General features: G+C 38.4%; 1 protein-coding gene across 7 annotated transcripts in view; it reads right to left on the bottom strand.

Moving 5' to 3' along the window:
* The window catches only part of LOC123507178 (tudor domain-containing protein 7A-like), a 44,140-nt gene that overhangs the window by 1,522 nt on the left and 30,044 nt on the right, over positions 1 to 12,574 (bottom strand). For 5 of the 7 annotated variants that reach the window (XM_045259841.1, XM_045259838.1, XM_045259839.1 and 2 more), the window contains 10 exons: positions 10,042 to 10,269; positions 9,743 to 9,857; positions 8,794 to 8,918; positions 7,887 to 7,991; positions 7,040 to 7,153; positions 5,664 to 5,785; positions 5,364 to 5,440; positions 5,051 to 5,193; positions 4,776 to 4,924; positions 4,395 to 4,543 (listed from right to left, as the gene is read on the bottom strand). In XM_045259841.1, coding sequence (XP_045115776.1) covers positions 4,395 to 4,543; positions 4,776 to 4,924; positions 5,051 to 5,193; positions 5,364 to 5,440; positions 5,664 to 5,785; positions 7,040 to 7,153; positions 7,887 to 7,991; positions 8,794 to 8,918; positions 9,743 to 9,857; positions 10,042 to 10,269 — 1,327 coding nt within the window. The remainder of the gene's footprint in view (positions 1 to 4,394; positions 4,544 to 4,775; positions 4,925 to 5,050; positions 5,194 to 5,363; positions 5,441 to 5,663; positions 5,786 to 7,039; positions 7,154 to 7,886; positions 7,992 to 8,793; positions 8,919 to 9,742; positions 9,858 to 10,041; positions 10,270 to 12,574) is intronic. The other 2 variants (XM_045259844.1, XM_045259845.1) reach the window with 2 other exon arrangements.

The raw sequence follows: 12,574 nt of genomic DNA on the forward strand, positions 1-12,574 counted from the left end.
TTCTGTACTTAACTATGAAGCTATATGGCATTGTATCATTATGTATAAGAAGTAATTTAACCCCTTCCCCAACAATTTTTTAGTTAAAAACGTTTCTTTTTCAGACTATTTTTTTTTTATTTTGGTTCTATATGGTATTTTTCACGCTGGTTATGAAAACATCTTGTAATTACTGTTTTTCCCCATTTTTGTGGTTAACTTTTTATTTTGAAAATACCTTTGTAGACATATACGAGTTAACTCGTCTTCCTATAAACTCCAAGCTCTCCCCTCACCTCCCTCCTCACTTGTCGAGAAATATTCACTGTCTGATGAACTGGCAGTGTCATCAGAAGTATTCAAGCTTCTGAGGGAAGGTTCATATTTGCTATCTTCCTCAGAACTAGACATTTGGGGTGTAAATTATTTGAAAAGGGTACAAAAAATGAGTGGTAATGTGGATGAAAACAACACCCATGTGACGACAGTGGTTGCCGGAGCAAGTCTAGTAAGAGCGTCCTTGAAATCCCACCGCTCCTCCCTGTCGCCTCTGCCAGGCGTACAATTTGATGAGAATACTCGTTTCACACGTAGAATGGCTTAGAAAGGCCCAGAATCGACGAGTATATACATCTGTGGCTGGTTTTGAAGGTCAAGTTTTAGACGAGTATAATCGTCGACGACTGAAAACGGAACATTTAGTGAAAACGAGTATACTAATTTCTGCCGAGGAAGGGGTTAATAGTGTCTGAAGTAATTTAACAGTGTCTCAATAACACACTGAAAATTGTTTACCGTGATATATCTCTTGAAAACAGAGCTAAAATGTTCAACATATGGTAATGATATTCACATTGTCTTTACTATTATAAATAAGATTAAACTAATGTTGTGGTGCCCACCTGTTTAGTATAATCATTGTGCACTATTCAGCTAGAAAAGCACTCATTTAGAATGTATTAATCTCTATTTTGACAAATATCACCGTAATAAATCTTGCCATTTTAAGATTTAGCTGGAGACTGTCCCTAATCCAAGACTCGCCGCCACCAGCAGGGCAGGCAGGGTAAGGATAAAGGGTTAACCCGTAAAGTCCGACAGGCCTTAAATACGGCTGCATAGCACACTTCCGATAGTCCTTAAATGGGGCAGCTACTTTGAGCGCTAATAAAAACCTCGCTAGCATTGGTAGCGCTGCTATATTTGGTCATGACGTAGGCCTATGGTAGTACTGTCGGCTCCCAGGAAGCACACCGCTCTAGCCAGCTAGTCTCCCGCAAATTTCTGTGAGGTGCGTGAGCGTCGTGTCGCGGTGATAATTATTTACGTATTTACTTATTTAAGGAACTATTATTTACAACTATGGCTACTGGTGCTAAGAGGAAGCTAAAGTTTAGTGATAAAAGTGATAGACAAGGCGGGACAAGACGCAAAGTGCACAGGTTGGAGGTAGATCCCGACCCGCTATTGTGACAACATCGTCACCCACGCTTGATAAAAACATACGTAACTATAATCAGCCAATATGAGTGAAAACACGAAAAACATGTGAAAACACATAAAAACATGAGCAGTGCCTTACATTATGTAAAAATACACATAAAAGCACCTCCCCCGAGTTGCCGCTACCACAATCTTCTCCAATTATCGGTTATTATTCTGAGACAACCATAGTGAGTAGAGCAATAAAAACTTGTAGGATGATGCATTGTCATGTCTACTAACAGCAGATTTTTTTTCCAGAGTAATTTATAAGAGTTGATTTTTTTTATGATAATTGCGGTAATGGGAGGGTGCGAATTTTGCGGCCATTGGTCTTAGCGGGTTAAGGACAGCCAAGAAGGAGTGCAGGATCATACAGGGTCTGTGAAAACAGAGACACTGAAGCATGATGTGACTGATGGTATCTGTGTGAGTGACAGCAGCCAGTGACGTCACCCTTGTGATGATGTTCTCCTCCGATGAAATCCAAACAAATACAAGTCATACAGTGTTACCTTGAGATACGAGGTGCCTGAGATACGAGCTACGATTTGGTCATTTTTTTATTTTGAGATACGAGCAATATTTTGAAACACGAGTCATGCTTGGGGATGTTGCCGCTGTAGTCGGCAGCTCAGCGCACCAGTCCAGCCTCAGCTGAGCTGGTAACTGTGTGTTTCCCATGGATCTCATGCACTGTGATCATTCTTTCATCATTTTCACACTATTAATTGATCTTTCTTATTGTCTAAAGAAAGTGCAGTTTTAATTTATGTTTGATGTTTATGTGTGAATGGTACCTGCATCCTTTCCTTCCTCCCTCTTCCTCCTCCTCCACCATTTACCACCATTAGCTGAAAATGTCTGTGTTCAAGGTAAGAACACTAAATAAACTTTTGCTGTTACATATTTCATATATTTCCATGCATTGATAAGTATGCATCTGTACATAACTGAGAAGACAAAACAAATTCCTCCTATCACTGAATACCACCTCTACCAATGCTTATCACACGGGGGTGGGGAGGGTGGGAGGGTAATGTAAACAGATTTCTAAGCTGGCTACAGTGATGTGGCCTCTCTCTCTCTCTCTTACTTAAAATTTCATTTATTCAATGAGTAATATTTATAGAATCGTCATTGAGCTCTTCTGTGATATTAGAGCAGCCATTCTTCTGTGGGTGGCTATATTTGTACACTCCAGCTGATTTACAGTCCCAAGGGAGGGTTTGGAATGCAGTACGGTAACGTCCTGTGAAATGCACCCTCTGAGATAAATACACTTTATAAGACTAGTTTATCTATTTATATCATCTTTTGTTATGTTTTATTATGCTTCTGTGCAATAATTATTATCTTTAAGTACCTTTTGTTACCTGAAAACACGTTAAAAATTAGGGGTGCTCTTTTCGGGGAGGCTGGAACAGAATAATGGTATTTCAATGCATTTCAATGGGAAAATTTGGTTTGAGATACAGGCAACCCCCGTTTAACAAAGGTTCACACAACAAAATTTCGCTACAAAAAAGGTTTCATTTTACTACAATCTGCTCGTTTAACAAACACCAAACTCTCTTTAATAAAGTATTATCCAGGTAATTTTTTCCAAGTTTGAAAGCCCCGCCACATCACGCAAGCCGACAGGCTTTTGAATACACCAGCACCTCTCGTGGACAACACGCACACCACTCACTCCCTATGTTCAAAATAATAACAGCATCAGCAGCAGCTCATCTTCCCTCGCTCAACTTACTACCAAAACGCCCTGCAATGTCGCCTAGCGTTGCTAAGAAGACTAGGAAGTCTCTTATTCTCGAAGTGAAGCTGGATTATTCACAGACACGAGAGGTGAGAAAACTAATAGCATTGCTTCCCACCATGGCTTGACTCCATCTACTGTCTCTACTATTTTCAAGTCAGCAGACTCTATTAAGAAGGTTGGTGAGATCATATCTTCCTTGCAAGCTAAAAGAACCACCTGAACTCATGACTCTACAATGGATAAAATGGAAAGCCTTGTGGAAATGTGGTACATAAGTTTTGTATGTGATACAATGATGCGCCCTTTGTTTACATTCCACAGGTTGCCGGTTAGTGTCTTTCCCGCTTCACTCTCCCTCCCTTCATAAATTTAAGATCATCAACATTATAAAGTTACGTAAATATATACATTAGTGTACATTATAATGACTTAAATTAAACTGCCTAAATGTTTAACTTCATAATTTTGACTTTCATTAAACCTTTCACTGTACCATGATACACTCTTGCTTTGTTTGCTCTCAATGGAAGTTCAAGTCAGGGGTTGAACTTGTTATAATCGGTTCGCTTAACGAAAGTTTTTAGGAATGTAACCCCTTCGTTAAGCGGGAGTTGCCTGTATGAGCTTTTTGAGATACGAGATCTGTCACAGAATGAATTAAACTTGTATCTCAAGGTACCACTGTATCTGATCTCCAATAACAGAGCTCGGATATCCACTGTTGAAATATTCAATATTACCAATAAGCTTCTGCCAAAAGAAAAGTTGACACTTAAAACGTATGTTTATTTTCCATACTCTAATATGAATCCAATGTCTAGAGAGGCCTGACAGTGCTGACTTTGCATTTATGTTGTTTATAAATGGCAAAAAGGCTGAGATCAGAGTGCCAGTTTTGCCAACTTTGCCTTCATTTTTCAGGTAAATACATAAAGGAAAGAAATGTTTTCTCATGCTGTATTTTTCTTGTGAAGCTTTTTCATTATCCAACTCGTGCATTAAATTATTTTGACACATAACTGCTTTTATAACTGTAGATAAATCACGGTAACGATAAACTCATTTTTGGCTCGGTTGTCTCTTAAATCTGTGGAGCCATCTGGCTGATGAGCTTCACAAGTATCCCATTAGAAAATAAAATGGTAATTATTAAATAAACTTGACTACTTACCAAAAAGTTTGGCCTTTATTGCAAGAGAGGGAAGAATGCAAAAGGATAGCAAGAGAGGTTGAACATTCTGGAGAATTGAAACAAATCGGTTCCCAAAGTCAACAAATACTCCAGCAACTGTTTCATTCTGAGTCATTTCTACCTTGGCCCTGAAAAGATATACAGTGGTAAATGTTTCTCTATTTCATCCTTTCATTGCTCCTCTTTTATATACATAAGTCTGAAGAGGAATACAAAGCATGCTTGGCTGGTGGAATATATATCTGACAAATATCTTGATGTGCATAGAAAAGAAATAAGATTCATTCAATAACCTAATTACATAAATAGGTAAATAAATAAAAGTCAATGACAAATTGCTGCACAGCAGGTGAGCCTCACCTGTACCAGAGGTTATCTTTGTGCTTCAAGGCACAATACTGGCCACCCTTTATCTCCACTACTTGCTGAACATTGACAGGATTGTTATAGTACTTTTGCATAACGTCAGATAGTTCCCCATATTTCTTACTCATGCTCCATGGTTGGACCTGAATAAATTCAGATGATAGATTTTAAAACTAGAAATAGATTTCAAAGCTGTTCAATATATTCCAAATTAATTTTCAACTATCAACATGTTTTACAATGTTAAGAAACATGAAAAATTGCCTTACAGCAAACAGGTATGGACTGGCAGCAAAAGTCACAATAACATCAAAATAGGAGCCAACATCAGGAATGTCACTAGGGGACATGGAGGCACAGGGAGGGAAGGAGACTAACCCAGCAGAGGGAGGATGTACTTGCAGACTTGCATCTGTCAAGGAAAGAAAACAACACTGCATTTTCCTTATTTTCACAGAAGGTTTAATATAAGAAAGTAAAAAGTTAAAAATTAAATACAAAATAATTTCTTGAAGAGCTAGAGTTGGTTTAATCTGGCAAAGTGTAATTAAAGATCATAGGCTAAAGTTCCAGTAATCTCACCTGAGACACAAGAAGACAGTGGTCTTCCGTGACACAGAACTGCATCTTTCTCAGTGTTGTGGGGCTTGTCTTCTTTACTGCAATGACAAAATACAAATGAGAGAGAGAGAGAGAGAGAGAGAGAGAGAGAGAGAGAGAGAGAGAGAGAGAGAGAGAGAGAGAGAGAGAGAGAGAGAGAGAGAGAGAGAGAGAGAGAGAGAGAGAGAGAGAGAGAGAGAGAGAGTGGGATTAAAATGTATTCACCTTTATCAGCAATGTGTTTCCCCATGACACTCAACATGCTGAACAAGTGTGACTCACTCCCTGAAGAGGCTGTCATCGATTCCAAGGGTGTCATTGATGGAGACCAACTCATTCTGTGGTAGTAATCTCTTGAACAGTTGCACTGTGGGCAGCTGCCTCCCTGTCCCTTGTGACACCACCTATGGCCGGAGAGAGAGAGAGAGAGAGAGAGAGAGAGAGAGAGAGAGAGAGAGAGAGAGAGAGAGAGAGAGAGAGAGAGAGAGAGAGAGAGAGAGAGAGAGAGAGAGAGAGAGAGAGAGAGAGAGAGAGAGAGAATGTACTTGTTTAGAGACCAGATAACTAAATAAATCTAAACACCAATTCACTAGAAAATCCACTTTCGTTTGTGAATAGAATCCAACTTTACTTAGTAGGAATTGTGTAGAAAATATATCCTTCACTTCATTTTCCCTTGGCATTCTTGAAGCTATTCACTTACACTGAAGCAATATTCTATGAATATGTACTGAGAACTATCTTTTCATTTAACTATCTATATACAGTAAGCCCCCCCCACACTTGGCGAATCTCAGCTTGGTGAAATTCACTTTTGGCGGTAAGGTGGCCACGGACCACCGAGTGTACGTTTGGCGATTTGAATTAAAACTTGGCGGTCCCCTGGCAGCCGCACAGCGAACCATGCAGCTCCCCGTTGACGTCAGACCTCTCTCTAAACCTATCAGAACGCAGTGTAAGAGTCCCCTTCAACCATTTTGTTTGTGCTATCCTCTGTTCTGCTAGAATGTGGAACGAATTCTAGTGATTTACCGCCAACATGGCCTCTACCAATACAACAAGTGGTACCAGTGGGGGTAGGGACAATGGTGGTGGCAGCAAGGACCAAAATGGGCGAGGAAATGGGTAAAAAAATGGGAGTTACAGCCTTTATATCATGTCTTATTAGCTTTATTTATTGTTTATTGGTCTGTTTTGTTAATGTATTCTAATATGTGAAGGCAAAAGATTTTATTTCAGCTCAAAAGATGGTATTTTAGAGGTCAAAAAAGGAACTTTGGCAATGACCAAAGACTGATTAAGGCAATTTTTAGGCAATTTATATGGTATAAAGAACTCGTGCTTGGTAAAATTTGCATTTGGCAATAGTTTCGCCAAACTAATGAATTCGCCAAGTGCAGGGCTTATTGTATACTGCATTTTTTTTTTATTGATGTTTAACAAAACATAAATTGTTCTCTCTGCCTCATCATTACCCCCTCTCCTCTTATTTAAGGGAAAATGAAGTGAGAGAACAGAGGATATCATACATCTGGACACGACTCCAATGTGACCAGATAAAATCTGCGTAAGGCAAACTGCCGGCATGTAATAATTCTCGTTTCTAAAACTACATTTTGACCATGATGTATAACTAATTAATGTCTTTTTGAGCTCACCTTAAGCAGCAAATGAGTATCCCGTGATGTGAGGTCCACCAGTCGTTGGCAAGCTTTCACTGTCCACTTCAAATCAGGATTGCTGGGAACATTGTGGAGGATGCATGGCAATGCCTGCACAGGAAACATGATTTACAACACAAATTATCAGTGCCATTTGAAAAACAATACCAAAACTATAAGGAAAAAAAGAGCAAGATAATTTTCTAGCACACACACACACACACACACACACACACACACACACACACACACAAAAAAAAAAAAAAAAAAAAAAAATGCACCAAGTCAAGCTCTTATTACTAATTATCACTTGATGTGGTATGGTGTGTGGTGGTGGTACTGTGGTATTGTGGTGGTGCTATAGTGTGTGGTAGTGCCTAGTGGTTATGTGTGGTAGTGATATCTTGTGGTGGTGGTGGTGTCTCATGTTTTTGTGGCAGTGGTGGTGTTTGGTAGATGTGATGCTGTGGTGTGGTGATGTTTGGTATTTGTATGTGATGGTGGTGGTATTTGGTTGATGTGGTACTGTGGTGGTGGTGTCTGGTACTAAGCATGGAGCTGACTGTAATATGCTGAATTCAGTTGTGAATAACTCTAAGATCTGGCAGTTCCCTTCACCTCAAGGCCTGAAGTCTGTCAACAAAATTCTTGTGCAAGCAGACAAATATAATTAACTTAACCATTACTAAAATGTAACAAGATAACTATTACAAGTCTTACTTTTGTCTTTTATCATTCAATAACTTGAAAGACTTAAAAACTGCATGCAATCAAGAACCTTGGCACACACATCCACCAACCTCAATCTTATGTCATTTCTCCTTTTGCTAAACCAAGAAGTTACCTGGTGAGGAAGTTTTGCTAAGAGAGGGGACACAGCTTCAAAGTTCCTAATGTTGCTGAGAGACACTTTTTCAATGTCACCAAAATCCACAAATTCCATCAGGACCTGTTGGTAAATAATTGTACCACTTAATTTAACTTTCCATCATTCCACTGGTATGTTAAAATTTTTGACAAGGATTAAGCCAGTAATTTCCTTTCAAATTGGAAAATAGTGTCTATGTTCTTTCATTTCATCCAATGAATTTCTTGGTTTTTTGCAGATGAAAATCTGTTTCCACTGGACATGTTTTATTAATTAACATGTTCAGCCTACAACCAAGTCTTATATTTGAATGCCAGCAAGATGGAGAAAGTGTGGGTTTTGTCCTCTATGTCAAAGAGTTGTGGCCTTATTTCCAGGCAGAGCACAAAGCTTGTAATTCTTTCCCTATGTATGTGAATGACTTTGTGCTTGTTGCAAGAGAACAGAAACAGTCTGTGCTACATTCTGAGAAGCAAGCAAGGCAAGCAAGCACTAGTGGTAACACCCTAAGCAACAGAGACAATTTTTTTATGCCTTCCTTATCTACTTATTCTTGGTTCTAAACCTTATTTACAAATAACACTCTGAACTCAGACACTCACCTTGCAATATCCAAACATTACCTTGTCACTAAATCTGAGGAGAAAGATTATGATGTCATGACTATATACCCAAGAACTTCTAATGCAAACTGAAGGATTAAGATATCCAAATATTTTCCTTATGAATAAAACTAGTTTCCTATTATGAAAAAAGAACAATCATACAATGAAAAAAAGGTTCTTGAATATACAAGTAATTTAAAACCTGACTGACAAAACTGATAACTTAGCCTTGAAGTTCTAACTGTTGCAGCAAATTACAAAATGATGTTCTTGCCTACCTTTCCATTCGCATCCACGGGACTCTTTGGTCTAGCACGGTACCACTCTCCATCACCACAGAAGTAAACTAAGTACAGCTTGGTGAGATCTACACTGACCTCTTGAGGCATTTCTTTGATTCGTCCTGCAGGTACAAATGTCAACACTAAACATCTATAAGAAAATAAAATAAAATAAAATCATATATATATATATATATATATATATATATATATAGAGAGAGAGAGAGAGAGAGAGAGAGAGAGAGAGAGAGAGAGAGAGAGAGAGAGAGAGAGAGAGAGAGAGAGAGAGAGAGAGAGAGAGAGAGAGAGAGAGAGAGAATGTACACCAATGATATAGGCATTAATTATGGAGTAACGAGAAACAATTGACCATTTCTTCAATAAAAATAAACAAATAAATTGATAAATAAAATAAAATAAATACATATAGATAAATAAAATTAAATAAACAAATAAAGATAAATAAATAAACAAATAAATAATAAACAAGTAAATAAAATGAATAGAAAAAAATGCTGACCATGACAATACTATGATGAATGGAGTTCTATCTATTGCACAACTGTCAGTGTGTGAAGGGAAGACTTAAGAGTATATGAGAAGAGGGTGTCACCAGGCCTACTGTTTCCAGGAAGGAAAGGCCAGACCAGTGCCACCTTTACATTCACTGTGGGCTGGGATGGTGGGATGGTGGGGAACTCCTGCAACCACTACCAATGTCTTTAACTTTATTTGCTTTTATATAAACTCCAATTCTTAGGATACATACATTTGTTCTGTGGTAACAAGAAGTGTTAGCAAGGGATGATAAATGATAGGAGTGCAAGACACCAAATACAAGTCATACATTGCATTTGAATCACGCCTTTGGCACATAACTTATATGACAGTTTCTAGACTTTCAATGGAGTATGTACAGTGAAATAAATTACTAAACAAAACTTACTCCTTGCTATCTTTAGGAGATCAATCAAGGATGTTAACGTGTCTGAATCCTCTTGAAAGTAAATTATACCATTGCATGAAGCATATGTCAGGTACACTTCTGCTGCACACCCTACCTGGAAATCAATACTAAGAATGTCATATCAATCAATAATGATTTTTGTATTGACAATTTAATATTATATGATATTTGGCATTGAAAACTAAGATAGTGACCTGCTATGGTTGCAAATACTAAATGCAGGGCACCTTAGCTTGATCCTAGTCTACTGTTCTTCATTCACTTAGAATTTCACTTACAGGCGGCAAAGAAGGCTCTGAGATGTGATGGACAAGAGACTCGAACAATTTGTCATTCAGGTTGATGTCCTCACTGGTAGATGTGTCAAAAAACACAAGAGCATAGGGCTCCTGGCGACGCTGGACCCGGGCCACCAGTGCCTGATTCATGGGTAGGCACTCCAAGATGGTTTGACGTGCAGCCTCCCGAGGAGCATCCTCCAGCCCAGCCAGACAGCATTGGAGGTCCTGTTGAACAAGCCTGAATCACCAATAACATCTTCAATCTTTGGAAATTATGCCATAAAAAGACACATGACAAAATAAAACATTAACTTTATTACTCAAAGCCAAAATGGACACTATTTGCAATCTCATGAAGTGGAAGCTATGGATTGATTCCTGACAGAAAACTCAACAGACAGTACAATAATAACTTAATGGGATATAACACTCATAAAAACTTGGGCTTGAAAAATACAAGGACAACTATATGCATTATCCATTCCTTTTGTCAATACAAGGACAAGGTCTACCTGCTGCTGCAGCTACAAAATCTTTTTAGTAATGAAATCATTCTTGTCCAAAGGGATTTGATTTTAAGTATAGGCAGGAATCTGAATGACACAAGTTGCAGACTATTTCTCAACTCACATAATGATCTACAAAGACATTTAATAACTACTGATCACCATTACTGGTACATAATTAACACTGATACAAATTTCAACAGCAAACAAATGTTTTCTTGTACCCTTCTTTATCAACATATATATCTCACTTTCATATATATACTGTATATATATATATATATATATATATATATATATATATATATATATATATATATATATATATATATATATATATATATATATATATATATATATATATATATATATATATATATATATATATATATATATATATATATACAGTAAAACCTCAGCTCAGGACCATAATTTGTTCCTAAATCCTGTTCGTCACCCGATTTGTTCGTCCCCTGAATCAATTTTTCCCATAAGAATGTATTGAAATACCATTAATCCGTTCCAGACCAAAAAAAAATCATACTTTTGTCCATAAAACCCATTCAAAATAGACCTTTAATGTATGCATGACATGAACGAAATAATTATAAAAAGCCTAAATTGTTCTACTTACCTAAATGCTATCAAAATTATAATAAAATGAATAAAAAAGAAAAGAGACTGGACGTTGATGGCATGATGGATTGGAGGAGAGGAGGATGGGGAGGAAGACAGACAAGATCCGAGAAGACAGACATGAGAGAGAACTTTGGATGTGCGCAGCGTGCCAGAGCTACACAACAGCTGTGTAGCGTCACAAGTCAGTGCCGCTATGTGGGACCCCATTATAGTAAACATCGACATGGGAAACATGGAAAAATTGCCAGTCTTCGTCTCTGCCTTTGGATGACTCTTGCTTGCTGGGGATTGACTTCCTCACGTGTGTGGGAGCAAGTTTCGACTTCCAAGAAGGGAAGTTAAAGGTACGTGGCCAGGAAATTCCTTTTGATCCTCGGAGGTGATGCTCAGTGTGAGAGGAGTGGGCAGTAGGCGGTGTTCCTTGCCAGGCGAACGAGGAAACAGCTGTGATGGATGTGCCACAATCTGTAGTACCTGGACAGGGCAAGGATGATGATGACAGCAATGCTGAGAGCCACCAGAGCAGCGAGGATAACGCCGAGGAAACTACAGTAGAGCGCGCTGGTAACATCACCATGCCCAGGAAAAACAGAAGAAAATCGTGGTGGCACGGAAATTATGTTATGTAATATTTTTCGTATGTTCCTGTTTCTATTTTCTTTTGTGCTTATGTTTTGTTTTGTTGTTGTGTGATAGCCAGGTTAGCTATCACACAAACGGCTTGCCTGCCGGCGAGCTGTTTAACCGTGTTCGTCCCCCAAAATATCGTTCGTCCCCTGGGTCGATATATTGACAAAATTTTTGGTTGTCTCCCAAATTGTTCGTCCCTAGAGACGTTTGTCAAGCGAGATTTTACTGTGTGTGTGTGTATATATATATATATATATATATATATATATATATATATATATATATATATATATATATATATACAGGCAATCCCCGTTTAACGAAGGTTCACACAACGAAATTTCGCTACAACGAAGGTTTCATTTTACTACCATCTGCTCGTTTAACGAACACCAAACTCGCTTTAACGAAGTTTTATCCAAGTAATTTTTTTCAAAATTTGAAAGCCCCACCATATCACGCAAGCTGACAGGCTTTTGAATACACCAGGAGCTGCTGGTACTAAGGCCTGCCTCAGGAAAAATCCTGGGACACCTATAGAATAAAGATCAAGATCAAGATCAAGCCTCTCGTGGACAACGCGCAACACTCACTCCCCAGTCAAAACATAACAGCCTCAGCAGCAGCTTGTCTTCCCTAGCTCAACTTACCACCAAAACGCCCTGCAATTGGCCTAGTGTTCGTAAGAAGACCAGGAAGTCTCTTACTCTCCAAATGAAGCTAGATATTATTCACAGACATGAGAGAGGCCAGAA

Source organism: Portunus trituberculatus, chromosome 21 (assembly GCF_017591435.1).
Source record: "Portunus trituberculatus isolate SZX2019 chromosome 21, ASM1759143v1, whole genome shotgun sequence".
Taxonomy (NCBI): Eukaryota; Metazoa; Arthropoda; class Malacostraca; order Decapoda; family Portunidae; genus Portunus; species Portunus trituberculatus.